Source organism: Chenopodium album, chromosome 16, assembly GCF_948465745.1.
Source record: "Chenopodium album chromosome 16, dcCheAlbu1.1, whole genome shotgun sequence".
Taxonomy (NCBI): Eukaryota; Viridiplantae; Streptophyta; class Magnoliopsida; order Caryophyllales; family Amaranthaceae; genus Chenopodium; species Chenopodium album.
The window spans coordinates 44753143-44767491 of NC_137849.1; the positions used below are offsets into that span (position 1 = coordinate 44753143).

At 38.7% G+C, this 14349-nt stretch overlaps 1 protein-coding gene and 1 non-coding gene across 2 annotated transcripts; one reads left to right on the forward strand and one right to left on the reverse strand.

Moving 5' to 3' along the window:
• The first annotated feature begins 6632 nt into the window (after positions 1-6632).
• Positions 6633-6739, forward strand: LOC145587105 (small nucleolar RNA R71). Its single transcript, XR_014101139.1, has one exon. It is a non-coding gene; the product is annotated as a small nucleolar RNA R71 (small nucleolar RNA).
• Positions 6740-12266: 5527 nt separating this feature from the next.
• Positions 12267-13982, reverse strand: LOC145584395 (protein FAR-RED IMPAIRED RESPONSE 1-like). The gene is made up of 4 exons (XM_081641247.1): positions 13102-13982; positions 12979-13032; positions 12511-12681; positions 12267-12396 (listed from the first exon to the last, which is right to left on the reverse strand). Exons 1-4 carry the CDS (start codon positions 13980-13982, stop codon positions 12267-12269), a joined length of 1236 nt encoding a protein of 411 aa, XP_081497373.1.
• Positions 13983-14349: the final 367 nt, after the last annotated feature.

The window sequence follows — 14349 nt, forward strand, 5'->3', positions numbered from 1 at the left end:
AAGTGGTTGGGTAAAGCTAGGGACTGATGTATGCTGCATTGCAATGGTTATTCATTTAACTACCCTTTTTTAATAAAAAAAAAATGGGAAAACGTGATGATGTAAAGGTAATTTCTTTCGAATTAGGTAGGTTGGATAGGTTTTACCAAAAATTGGAGTCTTCTTAGTCCCTTATTCAGTTGAAAAGGCAATTGATTTAGTATAGAGAGTTTTGTCTTGTCCCATCAAGAGCAAACCGTCGAAATAAAAAGCTTCATAAGATCAGCAAGGGTACACAGGCATACCCTCAAATATAGTAATAATGTTGGTATTGACGATGGTACAACCCTTATTTATGCAAGTTTTGGATGGTAATGTAAATGGTATTACCCTTTTTTATGCTAGCTTAAATTGGATAATCCATTAACATATTTGCCTAAATATTACGGTAATTGATTGTTGATTTACAACTCCGGAGAAATAAAAAGGTTCATCTTGCATAGGTGATGTCCTAATTTATAAACCAAAATTACCTTTTAAAAACAAAATCAAAGGTCAAATTAGACAAATGAATTGCTACGATTGTACTTAGACTACAATGAAAAAATATAATTGTCACGGTAATAATGAAATTAATACGAAACACGTTTCGGGTATCACAAAACCATGAACAACTATATAGGTAGTAAATATTCGGTTTGATTAATATTAGTGAATGGTGTGATATAAATTCTAATCTTACGTTGCATAATAATCTTATTTTGAATACAAACCCGGATTTTTAATAAAAGTCCGAATAGCATAATTCGCCCATTGTTTAATGTTTGTTAACGCTTCGATTTTTTATGTTAGTTTTAATTTTGAAGTACCTTTTGACAGGCTAAAGTCGTATCACCTAATCAAAAGTAATTACCTAAGTCCTCTAACTAAAGTATGTAGGGAAGTAGGGTCGAATCCACAGGGAAACTGGTCTTTCTACTCCTAATTAATTAATATAATCTAAATTATTAAGGTAACCAATTTGTTGTATATAATGTGAAACTATGCCACGGAGATCAAGTTTAGGGAGAAAATCAATAATAAGAAGGCCTAGGGTCACAGGTTCACCAATAATTAATAATCCGGGATAAAACATAACAATTAATAATTAACATTGCACAAATAACATGATTAACAGGCTCTCGCAATTTATTAACCAACATAGATCTAACAGGCTCTCGCAATTTACTAGATCTAAGTTCCTATTGAAAATAGCCTTTAATATCAAATTAACATCTGCTCGATTCATCAATTCAATATTGCTAAACATTCACAATCAAATTACATCTGCTCGATTCATAATCTAATTGCAAAGAATTAAAACAATTCAATAAGAAATTATCATGCAATATCAATAATCAATAATAACAAATTATCCCTTCATATTAATTATGGATCCCCATAAACCCTAGAATTAAACTACTCAGACATAATTAAAACTGAACAGAACATAATAATTAAACAAGACGTGAAGAAATTGAATGAATAAAATACTGAGATTAATTAAGAGAGAAATCGTACCAAGACGGCGGAATTACAATGGAGTTAAGGAACAAGAGAGAATAAGTCTAGAGAGAGAAAGTCTAAGTAGTGAGAGAAAGTGAAAGGAAAAGAGTAAGAGAAGTGAAAAAGAATACTAAACTTGCTTAACGAAAACATATTTATAATAAGCAAGAATCCTAAACTAAAACAAACTAAACGGCGCTTAAAAGATCTATCAGAGACACGCGCCCGACCGGGCGCCACACCGCCCGACCGGGCGCGCCTTTTTGATCGGGCGAAGGGCTGTTGCGATATAAGTCTTCTTTGCCCGATCGGGCGCGCCATCGGGCGGACCACCGGGCAGACCACCGGGCAGACCATCGGGCGGACCACCGGGCGGACCACCGGGCGGACCACTGGGCGGACCACCGGGCGGACCATCGGGCGGACACCCTTGGGCCGCTTGGACTCCTCGTTTAGGCTCGTAACTTGGCCCAAACCAAATATCCTCTTTGGGGCTTTAATCATTCGGTCCAAATGTCTCGTCTTCACACAAGTCGAGCCCTTATTCACCGGTTTGATTACTCTAACCGATCTTGGGCTACGAAAGATGGCTGTGCTCCTCCAATGCTCGTAGTTGCTCCATAAAATCCCGGGAAAGTACTCCAAAGGTGCAATTCCCTACAAAACTCAACCAAAACTACGAAAACACTAGAAAACACATATTAGTAATAAAAGTGGCTCTAAAGAGCCAAAAACACTACTAATAATGACCAAGGGACGGGGGTAAAATACTGCATAAATTAGACATATCAAACTCCCCCAAGCCAAACCTTTGCTTGTCCCTAAGCAAAGAGCTCATCAATGAACATATAAAACATGCCTCACCCCAATAATCAAATCAAGCACAGACGATTCAAGGCAAATCTAATGAGCATGCTTCAATATCAATCAATCTCATTCATCCAATCACTCTTCCTCCCCAACAATTGTCAAGTAGAGCAAACCACAAGAGCATATAGAATTCAAGACTAGTGCTCACACACTCAACTCTCATTTATGTGGCGAGTAAAAGATGTACTCGATCGCTCTCCATCCCAACCCCTTTAATGTGAACAATGCCCTCCCAAACTCACAACACTCGTGTGTTTAAAAAGATAAGCACTCAACCTAATAGTCGACTCGGAATATGTCAATTCATAATTTGCATTGATAAACAACACTTTCACATCTACACAACTCTATGCACAAGGTCGGAAGGTCTTTAAAGCTTGTAATGTAAGGCTAGGGTAAAGGGTAGGAAATATTTGGGAACATGTGAGAGAAAAGCCATGCTTAAAGGGAGCCAAATCCTAATAAAACCAATGATCAAAATAAATAATGATCAACATCTCCAACATAACTAACTCCAACAAGAATCCACCAAATACTACTCCAAACAACATAAACAATCCCAACACTTACAATTTCACTCATAAAAATATGACAATGTAGAACTTGAGTGAATAAACAAACTTTGAACTCATTCTTTTTTTCAAACTTGATACTTTTTTTCTTTGAATTTTTCTTGGGAAACTTTCATATAGATAATTTGAACATATAACAATTTTTTTCTTTTGCTTTTTTTTTCTTTTTATTCCACAATGGAAATTTCAACTTTGAAACACAAATTCTTATTTTTTTCCAATCACAAAAATCAAAGAACAAATTACTCTTCTTATACCTCCACATTGTGCAAATAATGTGCACACTACAACTCCCTCACCTCACTAACTATAGCTCCCCCAAGCCAAGCTTGGGACTAGTAACCAATGGGGCTAAAAAGGCTTGTAATGTGGCTAAATAAACAATAAAAGGGCACAAGCAACAACATGGGTAGCAAGAAGGGAACAAATGTATCTAATATCGTCTGAAGGCTACCTAAAAGAATGAACGCCTTCGTCCTCCTCATGTGCATAATAGGTGAGTCATGAAATACTACTCATAGTTGCAAACCAATACTCAAATTCATTAACATACCAGGAACTAAACACACATTCCTAACCAAATCAACTAGTCAAGCACTATATTCACAAGTAGTTGGACAAAATTGACGCATGTTAAGGAATCCAAACAATCAAACTTCAAATCATGACCAACAAATCCACAATGCACAGGGAAGCATGATTTACAATTCATTGGAACGTATTTTTGGATTTTTTTATTTTTTCAATTTTTTTGTATTTTTATTATAGGAAAGCAATAAAACTACACTAGGAAAGCAGTAAAACTACACTAAGCATACCAATAAAAAGAGAGAGAGTGAAAGATATACCATATGAACACGAGAACCTCCCCCCAAGCTAAATCAGACAATGTCCTCATTGTCTTAAGGGGAAGCAAGTATTCAAGGTGACTACTCTTCATCATCACCACATCAATGTCACCAAAGCCTCAGGATTTCAATGCATCTCTTTGGAACAAAATTGGGCAAGAAAGAAACAAAGTGTTAGTGGAAAAAAGATAAAAATTGAGTCAGGTGCACTATTATGATCATAAATTTTGATATATAATTGATAATGCAATGTTTCTAATTTCATTGGAAAGTAGACTTGAAGAGATTTCCAACGATAGGTCACACGCCAAAAACGGATAAGAAACGCAAAAGTTATGGCCTGTCAAAGTTGAGTAGTTTTGCTGATCCGCTCTCGCGCCCGGTCGGGCGCCACACCGCCCGGTAGGGAGGTATAAACCCTCTAAATTCTCTTCGTTCTCGCGCCCGGTCGGGCAAAAATTGTCAATTTTTCACCCTTGCTCTCGCGCTCGGTCGGGCGGTCCTTCGCCCGGTCGGGACCGAGGCAATAAACTCATTAAACTCTCTCCTCTCTCCTCTCACAAGAAATAGAAAGAAGACTAAAAAAAAAACAAGAAATATACGGGTTGCCTCCCGCAAAGCGCTGGTTTATTTAGGTCCCGCACGACTCTCTTACCACATGTCGGGAAGTTAAGCCCCTTGGCCTATCGCCTGGTCGGGTGGTTCTTCACCCAGTTGAGCGATTTTTAAACCACGACTCGGCTTCCTAACACGCCCTGTAAGGCGCCAATTCACCCTATTGGGTGGATCCTCATTGGCTTGAACTGGTGGGTCTTTGCTTTTGTTCGATTGAGAACCCTTTTTGACCGTTGGTTGCCTCGATTTATCACTTTGTTGAGCTATTACAACACGATCCGGTGGAACTCTCACTATAGGCTCAGTTTCCGCAACTTGTGTACTTATTTCCACCTTCTCATCTTCAAAACCAAGACCTTCACAGTATAAGGCTCTCTCTATTGCGTCCACTTCCTCTATCCATCGGTTAGTTGTACCTGTAGAAGATGCAACACACGATACCGCCTCCAAGGGATCTTTAACAAAAGCTTGGGGCTTATTAGAACAATTACCAACCACATCAATTTTATAACACTTCTTCTCTAGCATGGGGCTTTTAGGGGTATTATTCAAATTAAAAACAATTTAATCATCCCCTACTGATAGTGTCAATTTACCACATTTTACATCAATAATTGCTCCTGCAGTATTAAGGAAGGGTCTACCCAAAATGATTGGGGTTTGCAAATCCTCGGACATATCAAGAACAACAAAATCCACAGGTATATAAAATTTACCTACTCTAACAGGGACGTCTTCTAATATGCCTATGGGGTATTTAGAAGAACGATCGGCCATTTACAGAGTAATATTAGTAGACTTTAATTTACCCATTTTTAGCTTTAAACACACAGATAATGGCATGACACTAACACTAGCGCCCAAATCACACAATGCATTATCAATCATTAAATTGCCAATATGACAAGGGATAGAAAAACTACCGGGATCTTTTAGTTTGGGTGGAGATTTATTTTGTAGTACGGCACTGCATTCAGCAGTAAAAGCGACAGTCTCTACCTCACTAATAGACCTTTTCCTAGTCAATATTTCTTTCATGAATTTTGCATATGCAGGTATTTGCGTGATTAATTCTGTAAAGGGAACTGTTACCTGCAAATCCTTCACCATGTCAAGGAACTTACCAAACTGCTTATCCACCTTGGTTTTCAAATGTCGATTTGGGAATGGTAGTTTGATAATTGGTTGTTGCCCATCATTACTCCTGTCTTGAGTTACAACCTTCCCTGGAGTTTTACCCTGCAATGTAACATCAGAAATATTAGTACTACCCTTTAGCCCTGCAGGGCTAGGATTAATATCCTTTGGTATAAAGGAATCAGAATTAGCAATTTCTGTTGAAACAGGTTCATCTTCTTTGGGCATAGGAGGCCCATCATAGTGTGAACCACTCCTGAGGGTAATTGCAAACGCCTGATCTGTGGGTTGTACTGGTTGCGATGGTAGGGCTCCTTGTGGGCGAACCTGAAGAGCAGCGGCTAACTGTGCAATTTGAGTATCTATGACTTTATTGTGGGCTACAATCGAGTCAATTTGTGAGTCTCTACTCTCCATATGCTTTTGCATACTAGTTAACATCGCTCTAATTTCTGATAAAGCTGGGTCAGAAGGGGGTGGAGGAGTTTGTGGTTGGTTTTTCTGGCCAGCATTGGGATGGTAATATTTCTGCTGAGGTGGTGGTGCTGGTTGTTGTGGTTGTTGTGGTGGAGGTGTGGGATTTTGCACATTAGTACTCTTGTAGGAAAGATAAGGATGGTTCCGGTACCCGGGATTATAGGTGTTGGAGTATGGGTTATTTTGCTTGATGGACTGAAAAGCGTTAACCTGCTCCATGGAACTCCTACACTCATGTTCCCAATGACCTACAATTCCACAATTTTCACAGAAAGCATCATTAGCATTATTATCAATTGCAGAAACATTAGCTATTTTAGAATTAGCAGTAGTAAGGTTATCCAATTTCTGACAAATAGAGGTTAATTGAGATTGCAAAAAGGATACAGAATCGACGTGGTGTTTTCCCTTGTTTGCAAAACCTCTAGGATTCCCATATTGGGAATTATGGATCGCCATGTCTTCAATAACCTGACCTGCATCATCAACATTGAGGTTCATAAACCTCCCATTAGCTGCAGAATCCAAAATTGCTCTAGAAGAATTTCCGATCCCATTGTAGAAAGCTTGTATCAACTGCCACTGTGCTAATTTATGATGAGGGCACTCTCTCTGCAGGTCTTTGAATCTTTCCCAAGCTTCATATAGTGACTCATCTGGCTCTTGGGCGAAATTTTGAATTGCGCTTCTCAATAGAGCTGTTTTCTCTGCAGGGTAATACTTGTTATAAAAATTCAAAACAAGAGTCTCCCAATTAATAATGCTAAGTGCAGTTCTATTTAAACCATTAAACCACAGTTTATCTTTTCCACATAAAGAGAAAGGAAAGAGAATCTCCCTTATTTGGTCTTGCTTGACCCCAGCTTGCCTTATAGTGTTACAATATTGACAGTAGTCGGCAATGTGTAGATTTGGGTCTTCACCCTTAGCTCCACTAAATTGCTTCCTTTCTATCATCGTGATGAACTGGGGCTTGATCTCAAATTGAACTCCCTTGAGATCTGGCGTAGGAGAAAGGTGGGGAAAATGCGCCAAAGATGGCTGAGAATAGTCGCTGAGCTTTTTAGGTGGATTTTCTCCCATCTCTAATTCTGATTCTGAAGAAGTGTCTGGATCACTAGAATCAGATGAAGGGTCTCTAGGAATTTCACCACAAGAACTCGCCAGTATCTGCTTGTATAAATTCTTTTACCTATGGAAAGAGCGCTCGATTTCAGGATCGAATGGAATGTAGCCTGATCTGGAACACCTGGGCATAAACAAAGAACTAGACAACAGATATGAGAACTGTCCCAAAGAACTTATGTTCTCTGGGATGAAGGATAATAATCTAGACTACAAAAACAATTAGAAATAAAAAAAATAACCGTTTCCCCGGCAACGGCGCCAAATTTTGACAGGCTAAAGTCGTATCACCTAATCAAAAGTAATTACCTAAGTCCTCTAACTAAAGTATATAGGGAAGTAGGGTCGAATCCACAGGGAAACTGGTCTTTCTACTCCTAATTAATTAATATAATCTAAATTATTAAGGTAACCAATTTGTTGTATATAATGTGAAACTATGCTACGGAGATCAAGTTTAGGGAGAAAATCAATAATAAGAAGGCCTAGGGTCACAGGTTCACCAATAATTAATTATCCGGGATAAAACATAACAATTAATAATTAACATTGCACAAATAACATGATTAACAGGCTCTCGCAATTTATTAACCAACATAGATCTAACAGGCTCTCGCAATTTACTAGATCTAAGTTCCTATTGAAAATAGCCTTTAATATCAAATTACATCTGCTCGATTCATAATCTAATTGCAAAGAATTAAAACAATTCAATAAGAAATTATCATGCAATATCAATAATCAATAATAACAAATTATCCCTTCATATTAATTATGGATCCCCATAAACCCTAGAATTAAACTACTCAGACATAATTAAAACTGAACAGAACATAATAATTAAACAAGACGTGAAGAAATTGAATGAATAAAATACTGAGATTAATTAAGAGAGAAATCGTACCAAGACGGCGGAATTACAATGGAGTTAAGGAACAAGAAAGAATAAGTCTAGAGAGAGAAAGTCTAAGTAGTGAGAGAAAGTGAAAGGAAAAGAGTAAGAGAAGTGAAAAAGAATACTAAACTTGCTTAACGAAAACATATTTATAATAAGCAAGAATCCTAAACTAAAACAAACTAAACGACGCTTAAAAGATCTATCAGAGACACGCGCCCGACCGGGCGCCACACCGCCCGACCGGGCGCGCCTTTTTGATCGGGCGAAGGGCTGTTGCGATATAAGTCTTCTTTGCCCGATCGGGCGCGCCATCGGGCGGACCACCGGGCAGACCATCGGGCGGACCACCGGGCAGACCATCGGGCGAACCACCGGGCAGACCATCGGGCGGACACCCTTGGGCCGCTTGGACTCCTCGTTTAGGCTCGTAACTTGGCCCAAACCAAATATCCTCTTTGGGGCTTTAATCATTCGGTCCAAATGCCTCGTCTTCACACAAGTCGAGCCCTTATTCACCGGTTTGATTACTCTAACCGATCTTGGGCTACGAAAGATGGCCGTGCTCCTCCAATGCTCGTAGTTGCTCCATAAAATCCCGGGAAAGTACTCCAAAGGTGAAATTCCCTACAAAACTCAACCAAAACTACGAAAACACTAGAAAACACATATTAGTAATAAAAGTGGCTCTAAAGAGCCAAAAACACTACTAATAATGACCAAGGGACGGGGGTAAAATACTACATAAATTAGACATATCACCTTTATATCCCTAACAATGTGAGGCTCAATTGGTTAATTTAGTATATGTAAAAAGTGGCCATTATACTAATATATTAGGGCAGAACTATGGTAACAATTTTCCCGCCAAGTTCATTGTAACGTGGCACAATTTTATTTGTTCATTCATACTATAAAAGGTTATTGGTGGGAAAACATGAATTACCCACCAATCCGACAGTAGCTTCATCTTGCAACCCTTACTCTTTGCTCACCCTAAAGATGTTTCTTCTAAATACAACCCCAACTTTGGCCTCTCCCTTGGGAATTCTAGTACCCAGCCATTCCAAAACACAATCAACTCCTTCTTGCTTACCCAAAGGCATTACTTACATCAAACCAAAAGCCCGAAAAAGAAGATTTTGACAAAAAAAAAAGCCTCCTTGATAAAACTTTGACTCGAAATGCCATTAGTAGGATAACTAAGCAGATTGGGTATGCTAACAAGATTAGCCTTCCAATCAGAACTTGCCCTCTTCATCCAAGAGTTGTGGAGGCAATAAATGCTGGTAAGTCACTTTCAGCATCAATGGCGGCTATTAAGAAAGCTCAGTCACAAGGTGCAGGTCCTAGTGGAGTGGATGAAGAGGACCCAGTCATGGAGGAGGATGTGCTTGATCCTCTAGGAGGTCGTGGACCTCCACCAATCCAACACACCAACGTTGTCTACGAGATAAGAGATGAGGAAACTTTTGAGGTCATATATGAGGACTACGCAAGTCGGGTTGATTTAGTAGATTATGAGATTACTCTGAAAAAGGATGGGCTTACTATAGCTAAAGACATTACAGCAGCCTCTGTGAGAATTCAATCAGGGGACGTAATTTATGTTTCTAGTGTGGTAAAAGTTCGTCTCTTATTGTGTCTATTCATACTTTATTCAGTAGTTGCATTTCTGTTTAAATTTTTAATTTCTCGTACAAAAAAACCTTGCTTATTAACTAACTTGAATTTTGTTAATGACAACACCCTGGGAAGAACTTGAACACAAGGATAAAGTGCTTCTACATGCGTAACACATGCACCCTTTATCATGAAGTGTCGGTCTATGCAAAGCGTACAACCAAGCTTAGAAGGATAGCTCAGAGATGGGGGGCAATTGTTAACAGGGAAGGACATAATATCATGTTGATGCACCAAGACCGTAGGCTGAACAGGAAATTCACCATTGAAGAAGCAGGCATTAAAAATCTAGACTATGTCATAGCATGCCCTGAATAATAGTAGCAAGGTTATGGTTGCCTAAGGGATGAGGATGTTTTTGGGTAGCGCAATGATGATGCATTTTGTTAGTTGTTCTCTCTTGTAGTATGTCCTAGTTTCAACAAGAAGAACAAGTTTGGTTATTAGTGAAACCACCTTTTGATGTAATATAGTAAGGGTTTATCATATTATGTACGCATCGTCATTTTCGTTTAAGTAGGCATCAAGAAGTTTAGTTCATTCTAGCTTCGTAAGTTAGTTTGTCATTTTCTTTAAATGGCTAAGTTTGGCTGCATGAATTATTTGTTCCCAGTTAGTAGGGATCATTACGACAGCTTCTTTTGTTCAAAAAGTATGGTTTATGAAATTAATTAAGTAATATATTTGCTTTGTATTGTTATTGATCTTTGCAACTCGTTTGCATATGGGCCCTTTTTATATTGCAGTTAACAAAGTAGTTCTTTAAAACTAATATTGGACTTCAATGATGTCTTGGCCTTTTTTAATAGACAATCCATTCTAGTCAATCAAGACTGACTTGAATTTCATTACAATTAGTCTAACAAATATAGGTTAACTTTATGGACTAAATCATTATAATATGACCCAACTATATGGACTCAAATCTTAAAATATCAATGTCCTGTAAAAGTATAACCCAACTCAATTACAAATCTAAAATGTATCATCACAAAGCCCAAAAATAAAGCCAACTTAATTAGTCTAGTAAATAAAGCCCAAGAACATGCTAAACTAAAATGTATCATGACAAAGCATTTAGGAGAAAGAACAATTCCAAACCCAGAAACTACGACATTGATATGATCTAAAAGTTTAGTTGTCCAGAATGGTTACAGGATAGTTTCAACACGGAAAAATAGCGACCCGATATATAATAGAAGATAGTGTTCGATTGAAGCTTAATACATGTAAATATTTGCCGCACTAATCCAAAAAAAGCGATTCATTAAGCAAAGCTACTGTGGCTCAATATCCCACTCTTGTCCCTTAGTATCCCACTCCTGTGTAGACAGGTTCAGTTCAAAGTCCTCATATGGTACGTTTTCTCCGTAGCCCACAGTGTAAAACTCGGTGTATGGGTTCTCTCTTTTTTACCTTCTCACCTATGAGAGTATGGGAAATTAGAATGTACTTGTATAATGTTAATTAACAAATCTGATCTATTAGAACTATACCTGCAGCTTAGTTTTTTGGACAAATTTAGCAACATGTCCGTCGGCAGCTTCAGCTTGCCATTTCTGTACAGATTTGTTAAATATTAAATACATTTAAGGGAAAGCAATGCAGTATGTAGGTGAGCTTAATTCAAACTAAAAAACCTAATGAAAAAAGGAAAAAAAAAAACCCAAAAAACAGAGTAAAAATCTCTGTTGGTGCTAAATGACATGTCTTACCTTTTTGGTTTTTGCTTTCCCTAGATTATATCCTAACTCAGCCAATGTCTTGTTCCTAGAGCCTTTCGGGCGACCTCTTGGTCTCTTCAGAGGTATGGGATCTAGAACGTCACATGTTGACCCTGTCATGCCTTGATGTTGGGTGTTGTTGGGGGTATTTGCAGTACCACAGGTAGGCACAGTTGAAGGCTTGCTAATTGGAGTACCTTCACCTTGAGGTGGTTTTGATGAACCTATTTCAGAGTGAGGTTTCACGATACTTGGACATTCAGGAATAAAATTGTTGGCAAGTTTTTTGGCATGCGCGGACACGGACCTGGTTACGAATTTTTGACACGGCTTGTCGTACCATCTCGATCGTGTCATCATCAACAACTGAAGCCTCATCACACATAGCCTCAACATCTGGCATAAGTTTTTTGTACCGGATGGATTCTTCTATTTGCGTTGGATCGTGATAGGATACTTTCACACGTGTGTGTCTCCTGACCCGGTCTTTGCGCCACCGGTCAAGAACATATTTAGATGGAATGTCTTTTACCAAATTTTGATCCCAAACTCTAATGATGTGCTTACAAAGAATACCATCCTTTTCAAACTTCCTACAATCACATGTAATGTCTTTGGTGACAGGGTTGAAGATAAGTGAATAAAACCTCTTGTAATCAGTTAAGCTTTCTTCACTTTCACCCTCCCGAACTATCCAAATTCGATCTTCAAGCAAGTAATGAATTTCTTCTTCACTAACGATTTTCTCAAGCTTTGGAATGACATACAACATTCTCGCACATTCCGTTTGGACTTCCTAGAACTTTGCATCGGTGTATATTTTTTGGAAATAACTCTCAGCTTTGAAGCCACTAACAAGCCGCCGAATGTACTTACAATCACGGTCATCGGCATCTTTCTCATCTGAAATCCCTTTCGTCAATGCTCTGCAATATTTCTCAGGAAACTCTCATAGTTTGGTTTTTCGAGTGACAAATCCATCAAAAAACCGGTTTATGCTCTTAACCCTTTGTGTGGTTTTCATGCTGGCCCAAAAGAACTCTTTCATGTAAGCCGGAACCCACATGTGCCTCTCGATGAAAAATTCTTGCAGCCAATCGTTGTTCTCCAAACCATACAACTTCACAGCATCACACCATCGTGTTTGAAATTCTTCGACAGTGAAACTATCATAAATAACATTCTTCAAAGGGTTCTTAAACTCGTTGTACCTGTTTATCACAATAAATGTTTGCAGAAGGAAAACCCCCTTTTTAATACAAAGAACAAATGTAATTGATGAACTGTAATAAATCCAAGTGACAGATATGCAGCATTCTGGTAAATATCATCGTAAGGCTCATATCCATTTTATGCAGGGAGTTCAATTACAAAACTCAATTACCTAATGATAAAATATGCACATCAGTGCAATGCAGACCACATATCAGCCTAAACAAAGGTGTACTACCAACTAAATGCAATGTAGACTACATTAAGTATGTTTGCAGAAAAAACAGCCATGTAACCTTACATTTGAAGTAACCACACAACCATAAAATGCAATGTGATGAACCTTATAACTGTTTGAAGAAAACAGACAGCTATGAAACCATACAAGAATATTCACATGTGATGTAGGAACTACTTACCGGGCACACATCCCAAGTCTTTCAGGAAATTTCCTCATAATATGCCATATACACCATCGGTGGCGTGTATCTGGCATAACTTCAGCTAGTGGTCTCCTCATAGCAGCAGCTTGATCCGTAAGGATGGGGTTAGGAGCTTTATTACCCATGCAAGCCAACCATTGCTCAAATACCCAATGATAGGTGTCACAATTTTCGTGTGAGATAAGGGCGCAACCTAAGAGAGTAGACTGGCCATAATGGTTCACTCCAATGAAATTGGCAAAGGGAAACTGGTACTCATTTGTGAGGTAAGTCGCATCGAAACAAACAACATCACCAAACTCTTCATAAGCTACTCGACTCCTTGCATCCACCCAAATTACATCTTTCAACCGACCTTCTTCATCCCGCCTACTTGCATGGTAAAAATTTTGATTATCGGATTGCATGTAACCAAAGTATGCCATCATGGCTCGTGCATCTCCACCGGCCATCTTCAAAAGCCTATGCTTATACACTTCATGCTGCATATCCTTCACACTAGGCACATCCTCATTCTCAGTTAGTAAACATCCTTGAATTTTTGAAACAAGGACACCCACTTGATAATAATTCACCAACTTTTTCCGAACAGAAGAGGTCATCTTTTTCATACGATACTCTTTAACCAAATTCGCCATACTTGGAGAGAGAGTATGAGTATGCTCTAACACCACAGTTTTCAAAACCCAAAGCCCATCAACATTTACACTACCATAAATCCTAGCCAAGCACTCACATTTTTTGGATTTCCTTTTTCCTCGTGCGAGCTCATCCTCCCTGATAGAACCATTCACACCTAAAGAACCACCAATATCCATCAACTTCGCCCTTTTCTTCGCCTCACGCTTCACCCTCATATTAGGTGCACCCCAACATTCACACCTACAGGTAATTCCCCTCCTCTATTTTGTGGTGGTAAATGATCCTTGCATCCTGCTCACTCCAAAGCCACATTGCTCAACATACATTTTATAGTACACCTCAATATCCTCCCACCCTTTGAACAACATCGCAACTTTCGGAGGGTCAACAGAGGAAATCAAATTGTCTTTATTGCTGGAAACAGTGGTTTCTATGGTCTGAAATGTCTGCCTTGGGGAGGAGCATTGGATTGGGGTACAAGATTTGCCATTCTGAATGTTTGAGGGTGTAATCTTATCAAATGTTTGAGTGAGGAATATACCGTCCAACTCAAATGTATTCAAATCAACACCTCCTTCATGT

Bases quoted from the DNA above. Each gene is read 5' to 3' on its own strand.
- LOC145584395 (XM_081641247.1), bottom strand. From the start codon at position 13,982: ATGAGGGTGAAGCGTGAGGCGAAGAAAAGGGCGAAGTTGATGGATATT. The intron at 13,033-13,101 runs GTAAGTAGTTCC...TTCTTCAAACAG, and splicing joins AGACTTGGGATGTGTGCCCG to TTATAAGGTTCATCACATTG. The intron at 12,682-12,978 runs GTTACATGGCTG...TGTGATAAACAG, and splicing joins GTGGTTACTTCAAATGTAAG to GTACAACGAGTTTAAGAACC.